Below are 26,264 nucleotides of genomic sequence, written 5' to 3'. Positions count from 1 at the left end.
CTAGATCTTTTGTAAAGTACACAGGTATCTTGGCAGGAGGCTGGGTAAGCCACTGAGAAGTTGCAGCCACTAGAAATATGTGGTTCTGCTTTGTCCCTACTCCTTAATATCAGCCACTCAGACAAAAATAAAACTACCCCTGCAGCGTGCTGGCCTTAGTCAAGTCAGCCAAGCTGCTGGGGGTGGCTCCCATAGCTGAGTGCTGGCATGCCATGGGATGATGAGAAAGCTGATTTGGAATTTTTGCTATACAGCCCTCACTATCTGTACCATCACACTGAGGGTGGAAAAAACCATGGATTTAACACCTACATGTGCCAGGCATTAAACTTAGGGCTTTGCCTACATTAAATTCTTACAACAGGTAACCCTGCAAAGAGTTAACCTCCTCAAATAGCTGAATAAAATGAGGTTCAAAAAGATGAAGTTATTTGCCTATTTGTCATATAGCCAGTAAGTAGCAAAGTCAAGTTTTGAACACAGGCCCATCTGCCTCAAAATGTGTGCTCTTTCTGATGATAGCAATAACGATAATAGCAGTAATAACAAAAACTAACTTCTCCTGAGCCTCTTCTATGTGCTAGGCATTGTACTAAGTGTTTTATATGCATTATTTCATTTAATCTTTATAACAGCTTCATGAGGTACTTACTATTTGTACTCCTACTAAAGAAAATGAGGCTTAAAGAAAATGAGTAACCGCTCCAAATTTTCAGAGCTGGTAAAGGCAGAGCCAGGTTTAAACGCAGGTCGGTGTGACTCTAGAGCACAAACTCTTAACCCTGTGCTACCCTTCTACACAAGACACCACAGGCACCAAAGGAAGCGTAAATAGTTTTTGCCACTTCCTGGGCTCAGAGTGCTACCTATTCATTCCCACCCCACAGAAAGTGTGACCACACTCTTGCTCAAGACTTCCATCTCAGCCTGAATCCATGTTGCTACGGTGATATCAGTCATTCCACACAGTGATTAAGCATATATTCTGCATCAGGCTCTGCTGGGCATTGGAAAACAAAGACCAAAAAGAACAACAACAAAACAGGTAAGGTCAATTGCTGCCCTGAAAAGGCTCCCAGCTTGGTGAGAGAAACACTACAGTTGAACAAACATTAAAATACAACTGTCAGGATGCAGGTAGCTTTCCTAAAAACACAGAGGAAAGAGAAAGGGGAAAGTAACAGTAGTGTTCACTGAGCTTGAATTGTGTGTCAGGTACTATGCTGGGATATTTTTTGTTTAAATAATTTATGATTAACTTTTGTGGGGAGGAAATAGAGTTCTATGAATCTTACTACATATTTACATTCTGGGATGGCTCCTCACAATCCAGACACATGACAATTCTATTACCCCCCAAAATTCCCTCATGCTGCCCCTTTGCAGGCAAACCCTTCTCATACTCCTAAGTCTTGGTAACCACTGATCCCTACTGCTTTTCTCAAAATGTCATATAGATGAAATCAAACAGCATGTAGCTTTTTGAGACTGGTTTCCTTAACTCTGAATAATGCCTTTGAAACTCATCTATGCTGTGAGCATCAGAAGTTATTCCTTTTTATTGTTGAGTTAGTGTTGCACAGTTTTTTTATCTACTCACATATTGAGTGACATTTGATTTGTGCCTAGTTTTGGCAATTATGATCAAACCTACTATAAACATATGTGTACAGACTTTCGTGTGAACATAAATTTTCATTTACCTATAGGGGTACATACTGAGAGGTAGAATTGCTGGCCACAAAGTAAGTTACATTTAACTTTATAAGACACTATAAGCAAGAATTCTAGTGGTTCTTCCTCCTTGCCTAGCACTTGGTGTTTTCCTTTTAATTTTAGCCATTGTATTAGGCATGTAGTATTATCTCATTGTGGTTTTAATTTGCACTTCCTTAATGGCTAATAATATTGAGCACCCTTTCATATGCTTATTTGCCATCCCTATGATTTCTTTGATGAAGTATCTATTCAAGTTTTTCCCCATTCTTCTATTGAGTTGCTTGTTTTCTATTGTTGAGTTCTGAGAGTTCCTTATTTGTGCTGGGAACTTTAAACAGCACTTTTCTCACCTAATTCTGACAACAACCCTGCAAGAACAGGTATCATTTTACCCTGAGAAAATTAAAGGGGGAGTCATTAAACCATTATAACCTGGTCACAATCCTGCCTAATTTCAAAGTTTACTCATTACTTAGTCACCTGGGACATACAGACCACTAGAATGCAAGCTTTATAAAAGTAAAGATCTTGTCAGTTTTGTTCACTATAGAATCCACAAGCCCACAAATAGGGTTTACCAAATGATAGGTATTCAATCAGAATTTGTTTAATGGTAAATAAATGCCCTTAATTTTTCATGTAGGGAAGAAAACGGCACTGCTCACAAAGAGCCTGGTCCAATCAAAGACAGTGATTTTAGGCAGGACCTTTTCTGCCCACCTCAGAATGTCAGGACAACCTGACAATACCATCCCACCCCAGCTAATGCTTCACCCATGGGCAGTGTCTCCACCAAGCTCTGAATAGAACATAGGTCATAAATTCCCACACTGCCAGGCTGGTAGAACTCCCTGCCAGCTTGGCAAGAAGGGCACCATTACCAATAGTGGCATCTTGCTCATCTGAGAGTCCCACAATGTACAGCCTTTGCTATCTAGGACAAAAGCAAGCAAAGGTAGCACTTGAGCAGCCAAACAAGCTTCCCCATATACAAAAGATATTATATTTTCTATAAAACAGCTGCTCAAGTTCCATTATATTTTCTATAAAATGACTTGTGGTAAACTGAGTCTCAGTTTACCATAAGTCTAAGATCATAGCTCACAGCAGAGTAGATACAGCAATTAGAAATGAGAATGAATCAAAGAAGAGACAAGAAAACCATAAGAAAAAATCACAGCCATGCATATAGGAATGTAGGCACTGGGGTAAATAGCCCAAGAGATCCTGAAGACATGCTTTGAATTATCCTTAGAAAGTTAACACTCTGCTCACAATAATCTATAAGAAGAAAGGCTTACTTCAAAAATGGTCAGAATTTTTAAAGATCTAGTACTGAGGTTACAGTTCAAGTTATCTGAAAAAACTTACTGATGTGAGGCTAAATGAATGAGGACCTAATAGAGTACCCCTTCAGATCTCTACCAAGGTCCTGGGGTAATCAGCAATGCTTTTAAATGGGTCCTAAAAATCTCAGGTCCTTGATGGCCAGCACAACCAGGGTTTCCTCTCTAGTGCCTCGGTTTCCCTTATCCAATATTCTAAGCCCTGGGCTGTCCACCAACTTTCTAGTTAGACCTTGAACTCTGAGGCTATCTCATATATGGTTAGGCTGACTTAAGCACACATTTTGCTAACATTACTTTCACTTTCATATACAGTAGCTTGTGACTGATCGTGAAAACCCAGACAAGCAGGCTACTCTCACCACCACAGGCCTGAAATTGCAGCAAGAACATCTGAAGCCAAAGCAGGCAGAAGCTATGCTGAAAAAGAACAGCTCGCCACTGGCGCAGAGCAGGGTGACAGCTTTTGTGTTATTTTAGAACAGTTTGTGCTGATGAGCTTTTTGTTGTGGTAACATTCCTCTAAAAAGAACATTTTCTTCCTCCTCTCATTTACAGAGCAATTCAGCAGAACGCGGGGGGGAAAAAGAAGGAAAGGCGATGACAACAATATCCAGGAATTGTGGACCTTGGATCACATCACTTTCTTAACTGTTAGGCCATCCACTGCCCAGTCCTGTGGCCAGGCCCCTAGAGGAAGATCAGGACACCTCTGTCCTCATTCATCACCAGAAATATGACTCTATTTTCAGTAGAGACAAAACTGGGTCCTGTGAGGACCGGTGACACTTCTAGATGTGGCCAAAAGTTTAGATATTTTCATCATGGTGGTTGTCTTTCCTCAAGAATTTGTAATTGCCAGCTTCAAGAAGTACCTGTAGCTCAGCCTGGTTGCCCCACTTTCTTTTCCAGGTTTTTGTACTGCAATTTTCTACCAGAGTCACTCTGTCTAACCAAACATACCCAGGTGCCCATCTTTGCTCACACTTGTTCCCTACTGCTCAGGCTACCCAACCCCTTCCACTCTACCCAAATTATTCTTTTCCTCCAGGAAATCTATTTTTTCCCTCTTATAAATCCCTCACTCATTGTCTAGTTCAACCCAATACAAGGCTCCCCTTTGCTCCATCGACCAGTCAATGGAGTGCTATGTTCTACTTATTCACATTAGTGACAGGGAGTTCACTACCAACCCACCAAGGAAACCTCTTCTATGAGGAGATAGTGTCGCTAGGCAATTCTTTATTCTAGAAGAATATGCCTATCTTTTGCTTTCCCTTCATTGGTCTTGGCTCTGTCCTTAGAATGAGAGAAACGATATAGCAGTACTTAACAGCATAAACTTTGAATCAGGTCTGTGCTCACACCTAGTGTGTATTTGAACAAAATGCTTAACCTTTCCAAGGCTCCAGTCCTTGCTAATAATATCAAAAAGTTAAAAGAATAATTATGCACAGAACTTAGCATTATACTTGGCATAGCATAAGCATTTAATAAATGATAGCTAGTGCTTGGTTTTCATTGTTATCATTGTTGTATAGTAAGCCTGATTCCTCCACTTCTAATGTTTTTGAAGATACAAATTATATTACCTGAGTTGTTTCTTTTTCAGGCTAAAGTTTCTTCACTAGACTATAAATTATATGAGGACAGACCTATCTGTCCCATTTACTGCCACATCCCATGTCTAGAATAGTGCCTGGCACATACATAAAAGATGCTTACAAATACTGGCATAAAAGTGAGCTAAGCAGCAGGAGGAGAGACTAGGGTCACCTCCTCCCTCATGATACACACCCTATTGCTATTAAAGATTTGATACAGCTTGGCAGCTTCACCAAACTGCTGGCTCACACTGAACTTCAAATCAACTGAAACCTTTAAATCTTCTCACACATGATGACTTTGTACTCTGGGCTCTGTGGAATTGGAGCTGTAGTAATGCCAAAAGTTGAAACAATAACAGACCTTTTTCCATTTAGAGATTCCTCTTGCTTTTACTAACTGGACCACTCCACTGGCTCCCAGCAACTGTAGGTTGGTATTCAGAAAGATCTTTCTAGGATCATTTGTTTCTTTCTCCCAAATAGAGTATAAGCTCCCAGAGGGCAAGATCTGTTTTGCCTTCTCTCCCACTTACCCACACAGGGTTGAGCACAGAGTAAGAACAGACTGGTGCCCTCTGTCTACAGCAGGATTACAGTAAGGATTTGGGAGAACTTTTAGAGACCAAGCTTGGGGCTCCCTCTTCCTCTCACACAGCTCAGTCAGTGTGATACTACTAGTTGGTAGAAGAAAGGGACCCAGTCCAGGCACAGATGCAGGCATAAGGCCTGCACTCTGACCAGCTGGCTCCTAGCAGGCTACTCTGCTGAGAGTCACCTCCCCTGACAGGGACGAGTTCCTAGAGAACAAGCCAGTATCAAAACATCTCTGGGCACAGTCAATCTAGACAACTTTCAGGGACTGACTGTTCACACAGGAAGAGAGGAGAGCCCCAGCAGGATGAGAGGGCTCACCTCATCACTTTCTTCCACGTCCACATCACCGTTGGCATCATCATCCATCAGCTTGTGGATGCTGCGGACTGCATCGAAGCTGAGCTTCTCATCCTCACTGTGGCACAGAAGCTTGTCAATCCGGCAAAACTCTGTATAGGAAAAGCAAGAGACAACATTACCAGAGCTGCCACCCAACCTCTATTACCCACCTGTCTCAGGTTCCTAAGCTTCTAACACATGACTCTTCATGAAGCCACTTAACCGACTATTTGCACAGTGAGAAAACTGTTTCATCTAGCCTTTAACTGCCTCCCCAAGGATGTGCTGAGCTCCCCCATTTAGAGACAATGCTTTATGATCTTTATAGTTCCCTTGCAGGGAAGTTGAGCATAGAACTGGGAATACACTGGGATCTAGACAAAAAACATGAACAGGTAACTCAGAAGAAAAAAACATTTAGCCCTGGCTGGTGTGGCTCACTGGTTGAGTGCCAGCCTGAGAACCTAAGGGTCACCAGTTCCATTCCCAGTCAGGGCACATGCCTGGGTTGTGGGCCAGGTTCCCAGTAGGGGGCGAGCAAGAGGCAGCCACACACTGATGTTGCTCTCCATCTCTTTCTCCCTTCCCGCCCCTCTCTAAAAAATAAATAAATAAAATATTTAAAAATATATTTAAATGAGGAAAAAGACAAATGGCCAGTGAACACAGGAAAAAGTGTAACCTCACTAGTAATCAAAGAAATACATATTCAAATTAAATATTACTTTTAATCAGTCAATAAGCAAATGTAAACTAATACAATATTTCTAGAAACAGGAAAAATTCCCCTTCATTCCAATGCCAGAATATATAGTTTTCCTTTCTGTTCTCTTTGTCACCACTGAGACATATAATGCTAGCCACAGGCTAACTTGGGAAACCTTTCACACCATAGGCCTTCCCACAGGCAATTACATTCAGGAAATATCTATCATACATCTCAAGTCCTAAGCTCATCTGATAAACCAGTCTGGGAAGTCTGGAGTGTGGCCTCCTCTGTCCACCATCACACACAGTCACTCATGCAGAAGTAAAACCAGCACAAAAGGCAGGCCACCCTAGTTCTTTCATGGCACCTAATCCTCTCATAGGAACCTGGAAGACACACAGCCCAGCTGATGCATACAGCAGAGTCTGGAATCTAGTCTGAGCTCTATCATGTGACTCTACGGAGATGACTTCCTTTCTCTGGGCCTCAAGTTCATTATTTGAAAAACACATTTTAATTACAGTTTTTAGTATTTTTTCCAATTCCCAGATTATAAAATTCCTCTTTCCTTTGACCCTGATCTTGATAACTATTTTCTAGGCAAAATACTCTTCAGATCATCTCCAAAAATGTTATAAGAAAGACCCTGATTTCCCAGATAATGGCAGATGCTAGAGTAACAGGAGAGAAAGCAAAGACAGGGTATGGAGGCCACTACTCTGGAGCCTTCTAGAAGGCACTAATCAAAGACCTGAAACACTCTAATCCATTCAATCATTTACTGGTTTGCTGGTCAGACAGTGACAGGACTAGACAGATTGCCCACTACACTTGCTAGTTGCTCAAATCTTTTTTAAAATGAGGAAGGGGCATAATTAAAAAAAAATTTAAGTGTTTCAGATGTGATTCAATAAAAATCTGTTGAATATTGAAGTTCACAGGTGTTAACTGATGTGCCCAAATTCAAAGGCAGCTGAAGAGCCACAGTGAGAGCCCAGGTCCACTGACTCTCAGGCCAGCACTTCACCTGACTGACTTTATGCCATGGTGACCAAATAACTTTGGGTTGATTTCATCTTCTGGAAGCCACAAATGGTAATACTGGTAAAAAGCTCACTGAAGAAATGGCTTTATTTTAAGAAAAAAATAGTAAGATAAATAGTATGCAAACAAAAGAAGTTTTTCCATGTATGCTTATATTCCTCTACATCTGTCTTGCTAAGCTAGAGGGTGGGGGTGGGGTGGGCAAGCGTGAAGGGGTGGTGGATGCTAAGGGAAAGGGTAGAATACAACCAAAGATTAAGCCTTTGTTTCTCAACTTGCTCATCAACAAGAGCTCTTGTCATGACGGTTTCATTCATGGACCCCTATCCTACCCATCAAAAAAAACTGCAATAAAGCAATAGGTAATGACTAGTTCATAAAGAACACAGCACTGAGATTAGCACAACCAACATAACATCATCTGTCCTTTATTCTTGTTTCTGTATTACTCAAAGGCACATATAATTGCCCATCAGAGTTTTTTGATCAGCATACAATGCATCCATTTAAACATTTATTGAGTGCTGTTCATACGTCGGCTCTGTAATCAGGGTGGGGTGTAAAGAGATAAATCAGATCTCATCTTTGCTCTCAAAGAGCTGAAAGAGAGGCAGATAGTCCATTAAAACACTATGTGCTAAGTGCTATAATAGAATCAAGCTATGTGCTAATCAAGCTATAATAGAATAGAAACTATGGCACCTGGGCCATAGTTTGCTAACCTGTTCTGGAAAACCATTGGTAGCACCCCTGAACCACAATGAACTGACAGATTTCTGACCCAAAGGAAAGAATCCCAATCTTTTCATTAGCCTGCATCCACACACATGTGCTTTAGTTATCCTAAGTAAAGCACAACTCCTAATGGGCTTTTTAAAATAATAGAAACAGTTTACCAAGTCCAGGGGACTGCAGGTCTCTAGGTTAGGCACCTGAAATCAGCCAGGCCCTTTCCCAAAAGGCTACAGCCAGTCCAGGAAGTTTAGGCTTCAAACAACAAGCTCTGATTTGTAACCTGATCAAACAGACAGGTGACCTTTGCTGCTGGCATCATCTGGCACAGAGAAGGATTAAAGGGACTGAAGACGAGAGAGCATAAAGTCTTGATATTCCATACGACTGTAGAATCCTGTCCAAAATTCTCAAGTAAGTCCTTCAACCAAGCATTTCCTAGGCTGCCTCTCTCTTCTGAGACCTTTTCTACTTTATTTTTTACATTCTAATCTGGCAAGATTTCCCAGAGCCATCTGGAAATATCTTAGATTTAGGTCCACCTATTTAGCAACACATTTTACCACAATGAAAATCCTGGTCTGGAGTCAGAACACGTATGTCAAAATCCCAGCTTCATCGGTTACAACCATAGGATTTTGGACAAGTTGTTTAACTTCTCTCAGCCCCCAATACCTCGTTTGCAAAATGAGAATAATTATTCCTGCTGCATAGAGATTTTGTGAGAATTAAATAAGACCACATTTGTCCAAACACCTAGCAGAGGGCCTGCATAAAGATGGCCTTCAGTACATTTGTAGTTTCCTTCTTTCCTCCCAGAGCAGCCAGTGAACAATTCCCATCTCTTCAGCCACTTTTCCTGTCAGAGCGTGGAGAATCAAATACAGGCAGTACAGTCCAATTAAACTGATCACTCGTACTCCAGGTGAGTTGGCAAGTGACTCTAACTCCCACAGCAGTTACATCTATCATCGGTAACATTTTTCCTACTGTGTTGCAGTTGCCTATTTAATTTGTCTTGCCCATCAGATCCTTAAGGACTTAGGACCATGTCCCAAGCAGCAAGCAAAAGCCAATTCTTGGTAGATGCTCAATTCTTGGTAAATGTTTTTTTGGTTTTTTTAAATGAATAACTAAATACCAACTCCACAATTATATGTAGAATTTTCTAGGTAGAAAAGAGAAGAATTTAAAGTAGAGATAATACCATAAAACCAGGTTTTGTCATTTTTTTGACCTTAAAACGCACTTACACACTTAAAAATTTTTAATACCAAAGTTGTTTGATGTGTATCATATTAGTCATGAAAACACAAATTCTAATATTTAGCAATTAATTCATTTTAAAATAATAAATTTCCTCTGTTAATATAAATAATTTATTTTTATAAAAATAATTGTTTTGGGGGGAAAATATCATGAGAAGGATAGAGCTGTTTTATATTTTTGCAAATCTCTTTAATGTCTGGCTTAATAGAAGACAGCTGCAGTCTTATTATATGTTTCCTCATTCAATGTCTGGTTTTATTTGAAGATCAAAACATAGATGTGCAGTTGAAAAAGGCAAGAGTATTTTAATAACCTTTCAGATAATCATGGACATTCTTCTCTGATACTACATCAAAACTCAACAAGTAGTAGGTTTATTAAAGGTTAGTTGCAGTGCAAAATCTGAAACTACATGGATGAACTTTTTGTATCTATTACATTAAAATCCATTGGCCTATCTCGCACTTTGAACAGATCCATGCACGATTTTGTAACATGACACACTCATCATTCAGAAACTACTAATTCAATGAGTTAGGCAGAACTTTTAAATTTGACACATTTCATTTCTATAATAATATCAAAATAATCACAATTATTAATAACACCACTGATTTCATCAGAAAAGCTTTAAATTGGGGGAAGCTATCAAATTTTCAGTGGCAGATACACATTTCCTGAAATTCTAATTTTCAATTAAAAGCTGAAGTTTTAGCACTGGCAACAAATACTACCAGTTTTTTCTTAAAGCAACTCACTTCATTCATTTTCAAGAAAATGTCTGCCTAATATGTATTATATGTTAAAATAAAAATAGTGTTCCCTGAAAAAAAAGAAAAGGTAAGTTCAGTTTGCAACTCAATCACACAAACACTTTTCCTTGAGATAAACATCAAACTTCTACATGCAGAAGTGCATTATTCTATTCCAGTTTCATCACACAGGAAAGTAAAGAGACATGTATACATGGAATACAATAAAATTAATATATTTTTACTTCGTTATTAGAAAAGTTTTTTAAAAAAACTGAAGAGTGCCATGAAATTGAGGAATACAACAATTACTAGCACAGCTTTTTGCCACTGCTTTGATTCCTATTAAGGTGTTAGCAGTTTTCCCTACTAATTGCTTTTTCACCATTAACACAAACGTACACACAGTGGGGAAAAAAGCAAATAGCATCTGAACATTATAATTAAAATGGCTTTGACCTTCTGGGCCCCCAAAAATATCTTGGTGACTCCCAAGGGTCTGCAGACCACACTTTGTTAACCACTGGCAGACAAAACCACAAAGTCTTTTTCCTCCTGTCCAAATCTTTTCTTCTTCCTCCAGAGTTAACTGTTTACTGTTAAATGGTCCCAAGTACTTTGTACATAACTTTGCTACATTCATTCTCATGCTCTGAGTTGTTTGCATGCCACATCCAGAAAAGGGCAAGGACTAAGTTTGACTCAGTCTATGCTCCAGGGCCCAGTATGGCACCAACAACATCTGCCCTGTCAAGCACAAAATTGGTAAATGCTGGCTGAATGAGGGCACAAAAGGATGGATTCATAACAAACCATATTTCCCCAAAAAGCAAGAGAATTCTTGAGTACAACCCACCAATATCCACCATACACCTAATAATGCCTCTTCTCTCCCAGCCACTTTCATTTCTTATCACTAAACAGAAACTCATCCCCTAGGGAACACATACCTGTAGGCATGCAAAGCAGAGCCACTGCAGTTGAGCCTCACAGTGGATTGTCTCATGTGAGACACAAGTCCAAAGGGAAAGAAGTGAGAGAAATAGCAATCAAGAAAGGTGGTACATATTAGGGTAGAGAAAGGGCACTGCAGAGGTCAGACTGTTCCTCAGCGCTTGGTTGGAACCTGAGGGGAATCTGGAAATTGCTATATTTTACCAACAGGGGCCTCATCTGCGAAAATAATTTCTCCTGCTTCACCCGCCACCTCCCCAGCCAGAACCGGCAAACTGCAGTGACACAGAATCCACCCTCGCCCTGAGAAAGGCCAGCAGGAATGCTAGATATAGGTAGCGTTAGTGCATATCAGCTGAATCTCTGTCCAAGTCATCTCCCTACTTAAAGCCCTCGAAAGTTTTCTCATTCTTCTTAAGATAAAGTTCAATTACAATTATGAAAAGTGTTATAAATGAAAACTATAGGGTGACTGAAAGGCCAAGAGGCCACCTGCCACCTGCTGGTGTCATATCCAACAACTCCTTCAGTTTTGTGTGATCCTTCTCTGATGTGCCTGGTTTCTTTCCCTCTTTGCACACAGCCCAGTCCAGTGGTTCTCAACTCTGGCTGTATAGGAAGATCTTAAATTGCTGATGCCCAGGCCCCATCCAAGACAAATTTAATCAGTATCTCTATCAATGGGACCTTAGGTATGGGTTTGGTTTGGGGAGGGGGGAGGGGTTTTTTTCTTTGAGACATAACATACATAAAACACATAAATAAACATATGGGCCATATGTATATATCCACCATCAAAATCAAGATACAGGACATTACCAACACTCCAAGAAGACTCCCTCCCTCTTGCCCCTTTACCATCAATACCACTATGACCCACCCTCTTTCCTGGCAATGGTAACCACTACTCTTGACTTTTACCACCATAGATAAGTTTTGCCTGTTCTTAATATTTATGAAAATTGAGGGGGTGGGCTGGGATGGGAGTAAAAGACAGAAAACTGTACTTGAACAATTAAAATAATTTTTTAAAAAGACAATAATATTTATGAAAATGGAGCATGTATATTTTTCAAGGTAGAGCTGCATGCAATAAAGTGCTCCCATTTTAAGTGTACAGTTCAATGTGTTTGACAAACATACACACTTGTATAACCACCTCCCTAATAAAATATAGAACATTTTCATCACTCCAAATCATTTCCCCTCAGCTCTTCACTGTCAGCCATCATCCTCTCCCCCAGACAACCAGTGATCTGATTTCTATCATTATGAATTAGTTTTGCCTGTTCTAGAACCTCAAATAAGTATAATCATCAGTATGTTCTCTTATGTGTCTGGCTTCTTTTGCTCAGTATGATTTGAGAGTCAACCATGTTGTCATGTGTATCAATAGTTTGCTCCATTTTATCACCGAGTAATATCCTATTGAATGGATATACCACAGTTTGTTCATCCATTCACCAGTTTTTACTATTACAAATCAAGTGCTATGAAGATTCATGTACAAGTCTTTGTGTGGAAAAAGGCTGTCATTTTTCTTAAGTTAAAATGAGTTCTCATTTTTTTATTTATTGATTTTAGAGAGACGAAGGGAGAGAGGGTAGGGGGAAGAGAGAGAGAGAGAGAAACATCAATTTGTTGTTCCATTGTTATTCCATTTATTTATGAATTCATTGGTTGGTTCTTAAACTTGAAACCTTGGCATATTGGGATGATGTTCTACCAACTGAGCTACCAGGCCAGGGCAAGTTCTCATTTTTATCTTCAGGTCCATTTGGAGTGGACTGCTAGGTTATATGATAGGGATATGTTTACATTTTAAATAATGCTGAACTGTTTTCCAAAGTAGCTGTATCATTTAATACTCCCAACAGTAACCCCCAGTATGAAGCACCAGTCCTATTGCTTCATATACTTTCTTTTACTTGGTGATGCTAATGTACAGCCTACGTAAAGAACCACCTAGAATTCCTTTTATGTGAAATGCTCTTCATTCCTTCTTGACCCGCAAACTCTGACTGAAGCTGCTGGTCTCAATTTAAATACTTTTTCTTCAAATAATTTTCTTTGATTCATCCCTCCCAAACTGGTTTAGGTCCACATGATACATTCTCCAAAGCACCTATATTTTTCATTTATAACTCTTTCACAATTGTAAATATTTGTGTGATAATTCACTTAATGTTTGTTTTCTCCACTAAACTGTAAGCTCCATGGCAGCAGGAACTATGGCTGTCTTCTTTTTGCCTGAACCCTGGCTTCTAGCCAATACCCAATACCTAGCAAAGTACCTGCCGTAACCACTGGGCTTCAATAAACATTTGTTGAATGAACAAATGAATTCCTGGAAGAACTTGTTGCATGAAGGAGCAAATTCAAACAGAGATGAACAATCCAGTTCATGCTCCTAAAAAGTACTAGAATTAGCACAGTATATGAATTATAAAGACACAGTAAAATATGTTAAAAGGCAAGAAACCAGAATAGCAGGATATATCACAGTTTGAACAGGTAGAGGACAGTAGGTGCATAAGCGAGCGCAAGCCCGAGAGCAAGAAGCACAGCATTTCACACAGTTTGATTATCAAAGGACCCAAAGCCATAGGGTTCTTTTTAGCAATCTTGCAAAAGCTCTGGGCACAGAGTAGGAGTAACAGATATTGGGATTCCCTCATTGTACTCAGACTCTAAAAGGCAGAGTTGGAGGGGCTTTGCAGGGTCACTGTTCACTTTACTACTAGAGAAGGATACGAGGCCATGAAATGGGATTGTTTTGCCCTATGTTGGCTGACAAAACAGTGGCAGAACCGGATAAAAAGCCACACTAACTTCCTATGCCATGTCCTGTGCAAGGCTATGGTTGGAGACCCAGATGAGCCTGTGTAAGAGGGCTCTTCAGAACTACTCATTCTTACTCTCCAAGGCCAACAAACGGGCAGGTTCCATCAGGCACTTTTTGTCTATTAAGCACAAACACAGAAATCCTAACTGGGATTCTGCCATTCCCCAAGTAGGGTAAAACAGAACTTTCTAAAAAATATTAATTAATTAAAACAAAATAGAACTTTCTGGTTTTGCCATAACTTCTTTAGTATCCCACACTAGCCAAAGGCCCCTTCCTTATTAGGACTTCCTCATTAAGAAATGGAAAGGCCCCTTCCTCATTAAGAAACAAAGTTTTAAAAGATGCTTGGGGAGAAATATTGAGTTTCTGGTACACTCTGCTGGGAGGAGAAAAAGAGAAGAGGAATATGCTTCTGTTTAAGCATATGAAACCTAACCATCTGCTAGAAAAGATGAAGAAATCACCAGCCCTCCCTGGCAGTAAAGGGAATCAACCACCCCCCTCCTGGGTCTCATTTCTACCTTATTCCTTCTCTCAGTATTCTTTTTTCTTTAAATATTTGATTTATTTATTTTTAGAGAAAGGGAAAGGGATAGAGAAAGAGAGGGAAAGAAACATCAGTATGTGGCCTCTCACACACCCCCAACCAGGAACCTGGCCTGCAGCCCAGGCATGTGCCCTGACTGGGAATCGAACCAGTGATCCTTTAGCTCACAGGCTGGCACTCAGTCCACTGAGCCACACCAGCCAGGGCCCTCCTCTCAGTATTCTTGTCTTCAAACTTTCATCTCACAAAAAGGCTTCTTCCAGAAAAAAAATGGCTAACCCCTAACATTAGTTCCTCCCAAGCAGGCCATGAGCTCAGTAACTTGGGCTTCTGGTGGAGGGGCTTTCCAGCTGTTCTGACACTCTGTGCCTCCTGCTGTGCCTCCTGCAGTGCTTTGGACTCTCGTCCATCTGCTTAATAGCCCATTTGCCTGCCCTTTTAGTACCATAACCTTTCTGACTGGCTGAAAAGTATCTGACCCCCAGTTCAGTGTTCACACGATGCCATGTCAACACTCATTTATAACTTTCTAACAGCTACTTGCTGAACATTGAACTAGCTAGCTGAACTAGCCAAGAGACTGGAAAAACAAATAAAAGTAAGACATACTTCTCTGGCCTCCAGTGTCCCCTCTACCCAAATTCCCAGCTATTAAAATACATGCTGAATTGCAGAAGTGGTAGATGTGGGTCTTTGAATTCCAACCTTCCTATACCCTGACTACTCCTATGGGTTAATTGTCTCATCTGAAAATCAGTGAAGTCCTGTGAAAAACAGCGAGGCCCTGTAAAAACATTAGTACTTCATTTGTCATTTCTCTCCTCTTTGTTTTACCTGCGAATCTTAACTTCCCAACTACAGCAAGAGAAGGCTGATATTTCTGGTGTTTCAGTGCTGGGCAACACATCTGCTAAAGGATGCCTACAGACTTTGAAGATATGCTTTCTCAGCATACCCCATACACTACAGGTTTTTATATTCTAAAGCTATCTGTGCCAAGAAGTGTGACAGCCCAGAGAAATTAAATCAACCCATACTTGTTCAAAAGCTACCCCAAATTCTCTGACCTGGCACCTACCCCAAATATTCTTCATCCTGACCAGCACTTATCAGGGTCTGAGATGGTCAAAAAACAATTACAGACAACTCAAAATTTTTCTGCTGGGAAAAGTTTCCTAAAAGTACTGGGGTAAGCACCCAAGTCCTTACCCAGATAGGGACTTTCCACAGTGCCCAGGGAAGGTGCCGCACCCATTAATGGGGCCTCTAGAATTATACCCTTCTGGGTTCATATGAGGGGCTGGCTGTCCCAAGAGCACAGTGATAAATGCCTTGATGATATAAACAGTGAGGAGCCAGGCACATCACTGCATGGGGTAAAAACAATGTAGATTTCAGTTTCTGTAGCAACAAGAGGTCATCCTCAAGTGTCCCAGACCCATTGCTGGCTGGCTGACCAGAGAACACATTCCTGGGCTCCAAAAGAGATCAGAACTAGGAGAGATCTTCTCATCATCTTTCCGTCCCACACATTCAAACAATACAAGGAAGATAACTGATCCCCCTTCTTTACTTGAGAAAATAACCAAGAACATCTACTGAAAAACCTTGCTAACAGGATGGTGGTTATAAGAACTGAGTTGCCAGCCTTCCTTACCTAATGCAATTCTCAGCTATGGTAGCATAGTGTCTCCCGTGAAGTCTGCTCCTATGGAGACTATAGGAATAAAGAGTGCCTGGAGACTATCAAGAATAAAGAGTGCCTGAGCCTCTTGAGCCCAGGCTCCCTAACCTTGGCTCCCTCATCTGAACAAGCCTGATGTGATTTCTGAGGAAAGACCTCTACTATATATATTATAGTATATTGAGTCTGAGACTCAGAAAGTCTCAGACGGGCTTTTTGAGAGTGGCACCTGCCAAGTTCTGTAGTCTTACTTCACCCCACTCATTCACACACACCCAACACTCCCACCACACTAAACTACTTTCAGCTCCATAAATAGCAAGGCTCACTTTGTGACTTTGTACATGATGCTCCCTCTGCCTGCAGTATCCTTGCCCCATTCTACATCTGACTAATTCTTACTCAGGTTTCAAGATTCTACTCAGCCTTTTTCTAATTCCTCCAGAAATCCTTCTCTACATTGACTCCTAGAATTAAATGAAGAGCACCTCTTCTGTGTTCTCATAGTTCTTATGTTTCTCTCTAATACAACTTAGACCAATTACTTAACCTCTTTATTCCTGTTTCATTTTCTTTAAAACAAGAAGAAAATAGTACCTATCTCACAGAGTTGTAAGAATGAAGTGAGTTAATACATATAAAATATTTCAAATATAGCACAGCACACAGTAAGTATTTGACTACCAAGATGTTTTTGTTGTAATTGTCTGTTTAACCACCTCACTGCAAGATCCAGCAGAAACTGATATATTTGCATCCATCTCTAGTCCAGCATACAGTAGGTGCTCAGTAAATATTGGGGAAAAGAAAAGATCTAAGTTTGGAGTAGGAAGCTAGAATCCAAGTCAATGGTAGAAATGGGGATCTAGTGAATTGGGAAGTACTGCTAATAACAAGAGGTAAATATAGGTAAGAGCCAGGAATAAGATCACCACTTTCAGCACAAAAGACTCTATTACACAGGTTTCCAGTCAACATGGCAGCATAGGCAGACATAGCTCACCTCTTGGCACAAATACATCTAAATTACAACTAAAATATAAAACAACCATCATTCAGAACCATCAGAAATCAAGTTGAATGGAAGTCTGACAACTACAGAATTCAAGAAATCACATCCATCCAGACTGGTAGGAGGGGTATAGATGAGGAACAGGCTGGTCCCTCACCCAAGAGTGGTGGATAAAAATTCAGGAGGTATAGCTCAGGAGCAAGGAGTCCCTGCCCCATGCCAGGCCCACCAGCCCAGGGTTCCAGTGCCAGGAAGGTCCCCAAACTTCTGGCTGCAAACACCAGCAGGAATTGAGTTGGTGGAAGAAACTTCTGGAGCCCCAAGCAGTTCCTCTTAAAGAACCCACACACAAAATCGCCTACTCATACTCACTCTGAGCTCCAGCACCCAGATAGCAGCTTGAAAGGCACCAGTGGCATAAACGGAGGAAATGAAATGTCTGGCATCAAGGCGAGCAGAAACCATTGTCCATTTTCTAACCCCCCAGCACCAAGCCAGCAAGCTGGTTCACTACCTGAGATTCCATCAACCTAGCTAACACTGTTTGACCCTCCTTGGAGATCCCCAGAGACTCTATGCCAACCACCGAAGCTGCTTTTCCCTATGAATGGCTGGCCTTGGCTCATGCTACACAACTTCCTAAATCCTCTCAAATAAGCACCAGCTGGCATCAGTGAGCCCCAGGCCCAGCACTGGTAGCAGCCAGCCTAGTTTCACAGCTTGTCTCTGCCTGGGAATCTCCAACCCCAGCACAAGTAGCAGCCATCTCACATTGCTGTCTAGTTCAAGAAGGGCGGCCCCAGGCAACAAACAGGTCGGGGCTGGCCTTGGCCAGCACCACACAGGAAATCCCATGGCCAGCACACCTAGTGGACAACTGCAGATCATGTTGGAGCACCACCACTCTGCCGCTGCATAGCTGGTCCTTCACAGAGGGTGAAAGTTGGTGTTAAGTGGTTACAGCCAATCCTTGCAGCTGACTAGCCTGGGTAAATCCCTCCCACTGATCTGCCAACAGCAACCTGCCAACGGGGCTCAACTACAAGAGGGTGCATTCAGCCCACACAAAGGACGCACCTCAAGTACCCAGCATGGGTGATAGGGGAGGTGATAGGGGAGGCTATGCCACTGGATCCTACAGGACACCTACTACATTAGGCCATACTACCAAGACACGGAGTCAAAGCAGCTCTACCTAAAACATAGAAACAAACACAGGGAAGCTGCCAAAACAAGGAGACAAAGAAACATGGCCCAAATAAAAGAACAGATCAAAACTCCAGAAAAAGAACTAAAAACAGAGTTAAGCAGCAATACAGAGTTTAAAACACTGGTTATAAGGATGCTCAAGAAACTCAGTGAGGACCTCAACAACATTAAAAAATCCAGTCAAAAACAAAGGATATGCTAATTAACATAAAGAACAATTTGCAGGGAGACAACAGTAGAGTGGATGAAGCTGAGAATCAAATCAATGATTCGGAACATAAAAGGAAAAAAAATCAACCAACCTGAACAAGAAGAAAAAAGAATCCAAAAGAAAGAGAATAGTATAAGTAGTGGCCGGGACAACTTCAAGAGGTCCAACATTTGCCTCATAGGGGTGCCAGAAGGAAAAGAGAAAGAATAAGAAATTGGAAATCTATTGGAAAAAATAAAGAAATAAAACTTCCCTGATTTGGTGAAGGAAACAGACATGAAAGTCCAGGAAGCACCAAGAGTCCCAAATAAGACGGATGCAAAGAGGCCCACTCTAAGACACATCATAACGAAAATGACAAAGGTTAAAGATAGAGAGAATCTTAAAAGCAACAAGAGAAAAGAAGTTGGTTATCTATAGGGGAGTTCCCATAAGACTGTCAACTGATTTCTCAAAAGAAACACTGCAGGCCAGAAGGGACTGGCAAAAAATGTTCAGTTATGAAAAGTGGGGACCTACATCCAAGACTGCTTTACCCAGAAAAGCTGTCATTTAGAATCAAAGGGCAGATAAAGAGCTTCCCAGACAAGAAAAAAAACAAAGGAATTCATCATCACCAAACCATTATTATAGGAAATGTTAAAGGGACTTATTTACAACAAAGAAGAAGATCAAAACTATGAACAATAAAATGGCAATAAATACAAATCTAACAACAATTGAATCTAAAAAACAAACTAAGCAAACAAGAAGAACAGAGACAGAATCATGGATACAGAGAAAGTTTTGATGGTTGCCAGATGGGAAGGGGCTGGGGTGAGTGAGTGAAGAGGTAAGGGGATTACGAAGTACAAATAGGCAGTTACAGAATAGCCATGGAGATGTAAAGTACAGTATAGAAAATGGAGTAGCGGAAGAACTTAGACACATGGTCCATGGACATGAATAATGGGGGGATTGACTGAGGGAGTGGGGGGTTGCAGGGTGGAGTGGGGGCAAAGGGGTAAAAAATCAGAACTTTAATAGCATAATCTGTTGATATGCTAGCATAATCTATAAGAATAGCATACTCTTAAAGAAAGATCAAGAACTTAATGTATACATATATATATATATATGAACTGCTAAATTATACATACGTTTTATTTTTTAATATTTTATTTATTTATCTTCAGAGGGGAAGGGAAGGAGAGAGGAAGAGAAACATCAATGTATGGTTGCTTCTCACTAATCCCCTGCTGGGAACTGGCCCCTGCCGGGAACTGGCCTGCAACCCAGGTATGTGCCTTGACTGGGAATCGAACCGCAATCGTCTGGTTCGCAGGCCCGAGCTCAATCCACTGAGCTACACCAGCCAGGGCCCTAAATTATATATATCTTTTAAACTGATTTAATCTGTACTCAATTATTATGTAGGCCTCCTTTGATTTGCCATTATTACTTATTAATATTGAGCTGAAAAAGCCTTTTAACCTTTTGAAGGCACTGTTTCTTCATATGAAAATGTGGCATAATAATACAATTTTCTAAGTACTCAAGATTATACAAGCAAACTACCTAGCCCAGTGATTAAAATAAAACTAGTTGATTCTGCATAAATGTTGTGTTTACCCCTGTCTTAAAATTCTTTTCTCTTAAAAATTTAAGAGGAACAGAATAAATCCTTTGGATAATAACTGCCTAGATGAAGAGAAAGGGAACAGATGTATGTGACACTGACCTATACAAAGCACCAGAGCTGACCAAGGGTAGATGGTTATCTAGAATTATTCTCCCTCTAGCTTTTCATGTTTAAGACTTGCTGACCTTCAAGACCCAGGGAACTTTTCCATCAGCAAGCCCTCATTCACCACTCCAGACTCTGTGAGTCTTCCCCCCTGATGTCAGAGCACTGAGCTCAGTCTGATCCAGACACTACCTCAGAAGGTTTCTTCTAACCACAATTGAATTCTGGCCCCAGCTGGCCTATTAGCTCCTCTGGAATGAAACTTGAGTGTCCACCTGCTATCTACCCAAGAATAGAATTAAGTACATTGTAACTGTCTAAGAAAGGCAGGATGAACATGTCAAGAACTATGCTGGGACTTATATGTGTTGTCTCTTCTATGACTTTGTGATGTCAGCACTTTCATTATCCCTACTTTAAAAGGAGGAATCTGAGGCCCAGATTCACTAAGAGACTTGCTCAAGTCACATATAGGGTGAAAGCAGGGCTGGAACTGGAATACTGTCTCTAGAGTCTTCATAAGAATAAATGCCTATTAGTGTCCTCCTGGCTACCAACTGTACATCTGATTTGTTGGGCAATTCAGTTACACCAACTCCCCACTTCAACTCCTCTCAGCTGCCAATCAAGGCCTGAGATAGCTGTTTGGCTTCCTTTCTTCCCCTAATTTTTTCCCATATAGGAAATGCAAAGGGAGTTCCCCTAGGTCTCTTCCAGCGTGGAACATGCAGAAGAAACAGGTTAAACAGAGAGTTCTTCGGGGGGAATAAAAGGGAGGCAAATGTTCATAGCTTACAATAATCAGAGCCAGAAAGACCCACTGGTTTTACAGATGAGGACATTGAACTGTTACAAGGGAGGTCCCTTGCCTGAAGTCACACACCATCCCTGAAATCACATAGCTGAATAGAGGCTGAAACCCTGTCTCCCAACTCCCAAACTTGTGCTCGTTTGGTCTACCCTGCACCAGGCCATGGAGAGAGAACTGGAGTAAGACCTGTCAGGCCTGTCACTAAGTGAAAAACCCAAATGCTGTAAACACAGGAAATGGGCTGGGATGAGGTTCAGAGGGAGCAACAACCTTTGCCAAGTTAGAAGTGTTCAAGGGTTTCCTGTCCACAGCTGTTAACCGTCACAGAAATGCTCCAGAAAGCAATACAAATCAGAAGAAGAAGAAAAAAAAGAATGAGGAGAAAATACGCAGGCCTAAAAAAGACTATAAATTATTCAGTGCAACCTTCTTAGCTTTAAAGATGAGGAAGCTAAGTACCCCACTTCCCCAAAAAATAACTTGTCCAAACTCACTAAGAATTTAAGAACGCTTAGAAACAACTTACTTAGTTAACATCATTCTAATGCTGAGAAGCCTGAGACCCAGAGAGGGAAAGAGACTCACCCAAGGTCACACAGCAAGACAGTGGCATAGCCAGCACTGGAATTTAGATCTTTTGCCTTATAGGCCAGTGTGCTTCCTACACGTTAAAGTCACCCATATAAAGTGATTTACCTCAGATGGTGTGGGTGCTGTTTTGGCCTTGGAAAAAGTGTAACAGGTCAGGAAAACTAAAAATAAGCAGGATATACTAACAGCTAATGCAGAAAGACAAGGACCAAACAGAGCAAGCTTAAAGGAGTCAAAACAAAAGTGCTCTGGTTGATTTAAACACATTGAAAAACTAAGAGTGAGAAAAAATATTCTGGCTATTCTATGAACTTAGAATCCAAAAAAGAACAAGCCAGGCAGGCAAACAGGAAAGGCTGAAAACACTAAGGGAAATCCAAAGGTAGTAATAATTCCTTCTTCTGTCCTAAGCCCCAAAACCCAGAAAACATCACCTCAGAAGCAACTCAGAGTATAGCAAGCAGGTTACTATGGGGGTACTACAGTAATTAGCAAATTGCTGGGCCCCCACATAACACACAGCTGGCAGGTATGAAGGGAAACTACGTTCACACAACACCTAGAATTTCATATATATTCAATTCTCACATCAGTTCTGCAAGACAAATATTATGATTCCTATTTAACAGATATGGAAACTAGAGCTTAGAGAAGACAAGTCTCTTGGACATAGATAGTTATAAAGTTAGTATCAGTATATTTCATTTAAAAAATTCTTAACCCACAGCCAACATCATGATCAATAGGCAAAAAACTACAAGTGTTTCCCTCAAAACTTGGAACAAACAGGGATGTCCACTTTCACCACTCCTATTCGACATAATACTGGAAGTCTTAGCCACAGCAATCAGACAAGAAGAAATAAAAGGCATTCAAATTGGAAAGAAAGAAGTAAAACTGGTATTTGCAGGTGACATGATACTAAATATAGAGAACCCTTAAGATTCCACCAAAAACTACTAGAACTGATTAATGAATTCAGTCAAGTAGCAGGATACAAAATTAATATCCAATTCAGCTGCATTTTTATGCACCAGTAATGAACTATCAGAAAGGGAAACTAAGAAAACAATCCCATTTATACTTGCATCAAAAATAAAATACCTAGAAATAAATTTAACCAAGGATGTAAAAAGCCCATGCTCAGAAAATTATAAAACACTGAAGAAAAAAATTGAAGAAGATACAAATAATTGATACAAATAAAAATTGAAGAAGATAAATATATACTGCCCAGTATAGCTCAGTGGCTGGTGTAGCTCAGCAGATTGAGTGCAGGCCTGTGAACCAAAGGATCGCTGGTTCCATTCCCAATCAGGGCACATGTAGGCCAGGTCCCCAGTAGGGAGCTTGCAAGGGGCAACCACACATTGATATTTCTCTCCCTCTCTCCTCTCCTTCCCTTCTCTCTAAAAATAAATAAATCAAATCTTTTAAAAAGTACATATATACTATGTTCATGTATAGGAAGACTTAACATCATTAAAATATCCATATTACCAAAAGCAGTCTATAGATTCAATGCAATTCCTATCAAGATACCAATGGCATATTTCACAGAACTAGAATAAATATTTCAAAAATTTATATGGAACCACAAAAGATGCCAAATAGCCACAGCAATCTTTAGAGAAAAGAACAAAGTTGGAGGAATCATAGTACCTGATATCAAACTATACTACAAGGCTACAGTAATCAAAGCAGCATGGTACTGGTATAAAAACAGACACACAGACCAACGGAACAGAATAGAGTCCAGAAATAAACACACACCTTTATGGTCAATTAATATTTGACAAAGGAGGCAAAAACATACACAACAGGGTAGAGATAATCTATTCAGTAAATGTTGAAAAAATAAAACTAGACCATTTTCTTATACCACACACAAGAATAAACTAGAAATGAATTAAATACTTAAAAGTTAGACTCAAAACCATAAAAATCCTAAAAGAAAACATAGGCAGTAAAATCTCAGACATTTTACATAGCAGTATTTTTTCTGACATATTGCCTTGGCAAGGGAAAAATAAACAAATAGGACTACATCAAACTATAAAGTTTTTGCACAGCAAAAAATAAATAAATAAATAAACCTATCAACAAAATGAAAAGACAACCCACTGAGTTAGTAAACATATTCATTACTGATATATCCCATAAGGGATTAATATACAAAATTTATAAAGAACTTACACAACTCAGTATCAAAAAAACAAACAATTCAGTTAAAAAACAGGCAAAGGACCTGAATAGACACTTCTCCAAAGAGGACATATAGTTGACCAAAAGAAGTATGAAAAGATATTCAACATCACTAATCATCAAAGAAATGCTAATGAGATATCACCACATACCTGTCACAATAAATCAACAAACAAGTGTTGGTGAGGATGTGGAGAAAAGGGAACCCTTGTGAACTGTTGGTAGAAATGCAGATTGCTGCAGCCACTATGGAAAGCAGTATGGAGATACCTCAAAAATTAAAAATAGAACTGCCTATGACCCAGTGATTCTACTTCTAGGAATACATTTGAAGAAACCCAAAACACTAGTTCAAAAAAATATACGTACCTTTTTATTCACTGAAGCATTATTTACAATAGTCAAGATTTGGAAACAGCCCAAGGATCCATCACTAGATGAGTGGATAAAAAGCTGTGATACATTTACACAATTAAATAGTACTTAACCTTAAAAAATAAAGAAATCTTACCTATTGTGATAGCATGAATGGACCTGGATAGCACTATGCTAAGTGAAATAAGCCAATCAGCGAAAGACAATTACTACATGATTTCACTCATATGTGGAATCTAGTGAACAAAATAAACTAAAAAACAAAATAGAAACAGACTCACAGAGAGAGAACAAACTGATAGCTCCAAGTGGGGGACATTGCAGGGCAAAAAAAGGTAAAGGGATTAAGCCCCCCAAAATAATAACCTCAAAGACACAGACAGTATGGTGATTGCCAAAGACAAGGTTTTGGGGGGAGGAAGAAGAGCATATGGGGGGATAAATGATGATGGAAGGAGACTGGACTTGATAGATTAATATATTGTAGAATTGAACACCTGAAACCTATATAATTTTATTAACCAATGTCACCCCAATAAATTCAATTTTTAAAAAAGGAATTCTTAGCAAGTACCTGCTGTTTTAACCCTGTACTAAGGGCTAGAGATATAATGAGGAAACAGGCACAGTCCCTGGCCTATATGAGTTTTAATCAGGAAAGAGACCATTAAGTAATAGTTATTATAATAATACATAACATGTTTGAATGTTTACTATATGCCAGGCACTACTTTGAGCTTTCCACATATATTGCCTCATTTAATTCTCACAGTAACTCAGTGAGGCAGTTAAATTATTATTCCCTTCATTTTACAGATAGGAAAATAAGGCACAGAGGAATTAAGTAACTTGCCTAAGAGCACATAGCCAGTTAGTTGTAAAAGTAAAGATTCAGCCCTGGCTGGTATAGCTCAGTGGACTGAGCACAAGCCTGCGAACCAGAGGATCGTGGTTCGATTCCCTGTCAGGGTACATGCCTGGGTTGCAGGCCAGTTTCCAGGAGGGGATACACAAGAGGCAACCATACATTGATATTTCTCTCTCTCTCTCCTTTCCTTCCTCTCTAAAGATAAATAAATTTTTCTAAATCTTTTTTAAAAAAAGCAAAGATTCAAACTCAGGTGCTTAACTAGAAAGCCTATACTCTTAATACCTACCTACAAAATGACAATGGCAAGACAGCTCGGTGCCTGTTCTGATGGAGGAAACTCAGAGGTAATAGAGGGTCTTACTGGGACAACTGGCCTTACAGAGTCACCCACATTATATATAGTGAAGAGTGACTATCTAGAAGCTGGAAAGAATAGAAAAGTCAGAGGCAGCTGAGCACCAAGGACTGGGCTACAATAGTTGATTTCCTCCAGAGACAGGAAGGCTTCAGTGAGAAAAGACAGGATGGTGACAAGAGTCACTATACTCTTCACCTACTGTGATCAGGGAACCATCACCTCTGTTCTACAGAACTTCCTCCAGCATCTTACCAATCCTCGAGACAGTCAAAGATATCAGACAGGGCAGATATTACTGATCCCACTTAACAAATAAAGAAAATAAGACCAATAAAGCAGCAATGGTTTGTACTAGGTGGTCCAGTAAACTGGTGGCAGAATAAAGTCAAGCCTCTTGAGTTCTGCTCTTTCTACTAGACCACTGACTCTAAATCACAAAAAGGAAAAATCTACAACATGCATGGTACTGAGGAAGAGTTAAAAACTCTAAATTTCTCTTTTCATCTTACCATCACTCCCATTCCCCCTCCCCATTCCACCCCACATCACACATGTACACAAAGTTCTTAAACCCCACTTACATATACCCATGCTCCCTCCCTTGATACCTCAAAGCCAGTGATTCAGTCAGTGCGGTGATCAAAGACAAAGCTTTGGCTGCCATTAGACCCAGTGTCCTTAGAGAAACATTCCCATCCACCAACTCATTCTCAGCATACAAATCTTTAAATGGCAATTAGGAAAAAGAGGA

General features: G+C 40.2%; 1 protein-coding gene across 6 annotated transcripts in view; it reads right to left on the bottom strand.

The window, feature by feature from the left end:
- STIM1 (stromal interaction molecule 1) overlaps positions 1–26,264 on the bottom strand; it is a 185,275-nt gene that overhangs the window by 65,094 nt on the left and 93,917 nt on the right. For all 6 annotated transcript variants that reach the window (XM_037068642.1, XM_037068643.1, XM_037068647.1 and 3 more), the window contains exon 2: positions 5,585–5,715. In XM_037068642.1, the coding sequence (XP_036924537.1) occupies positions 5,585–5,715 (131 nt within the window). The remainder of the gene's footprint in view (positions 1–5,584; positions 5,716–26,264) is intronic.

This window comes from Sturnira hondurensis, unplaced genomic scaffold (genome assembly GCF_014824575.4).
Source record: "Sturnira hondurensis isolate 20B ecotype Veracruz unplaced genomic scaffold, ASM1482457v3 Scaffold0017746, whole genome shotgun sequence".
Classification (NCBI taxonomy): Eukaryota; Metazoa; Chordata; class Mammalia; order Chiroptera; family Phyllostomidae; genus Sturnira; species Sturnira hondurensis.
This window is presented reverse-complemented; position numbering and strand designations above follow the sequence as displayed.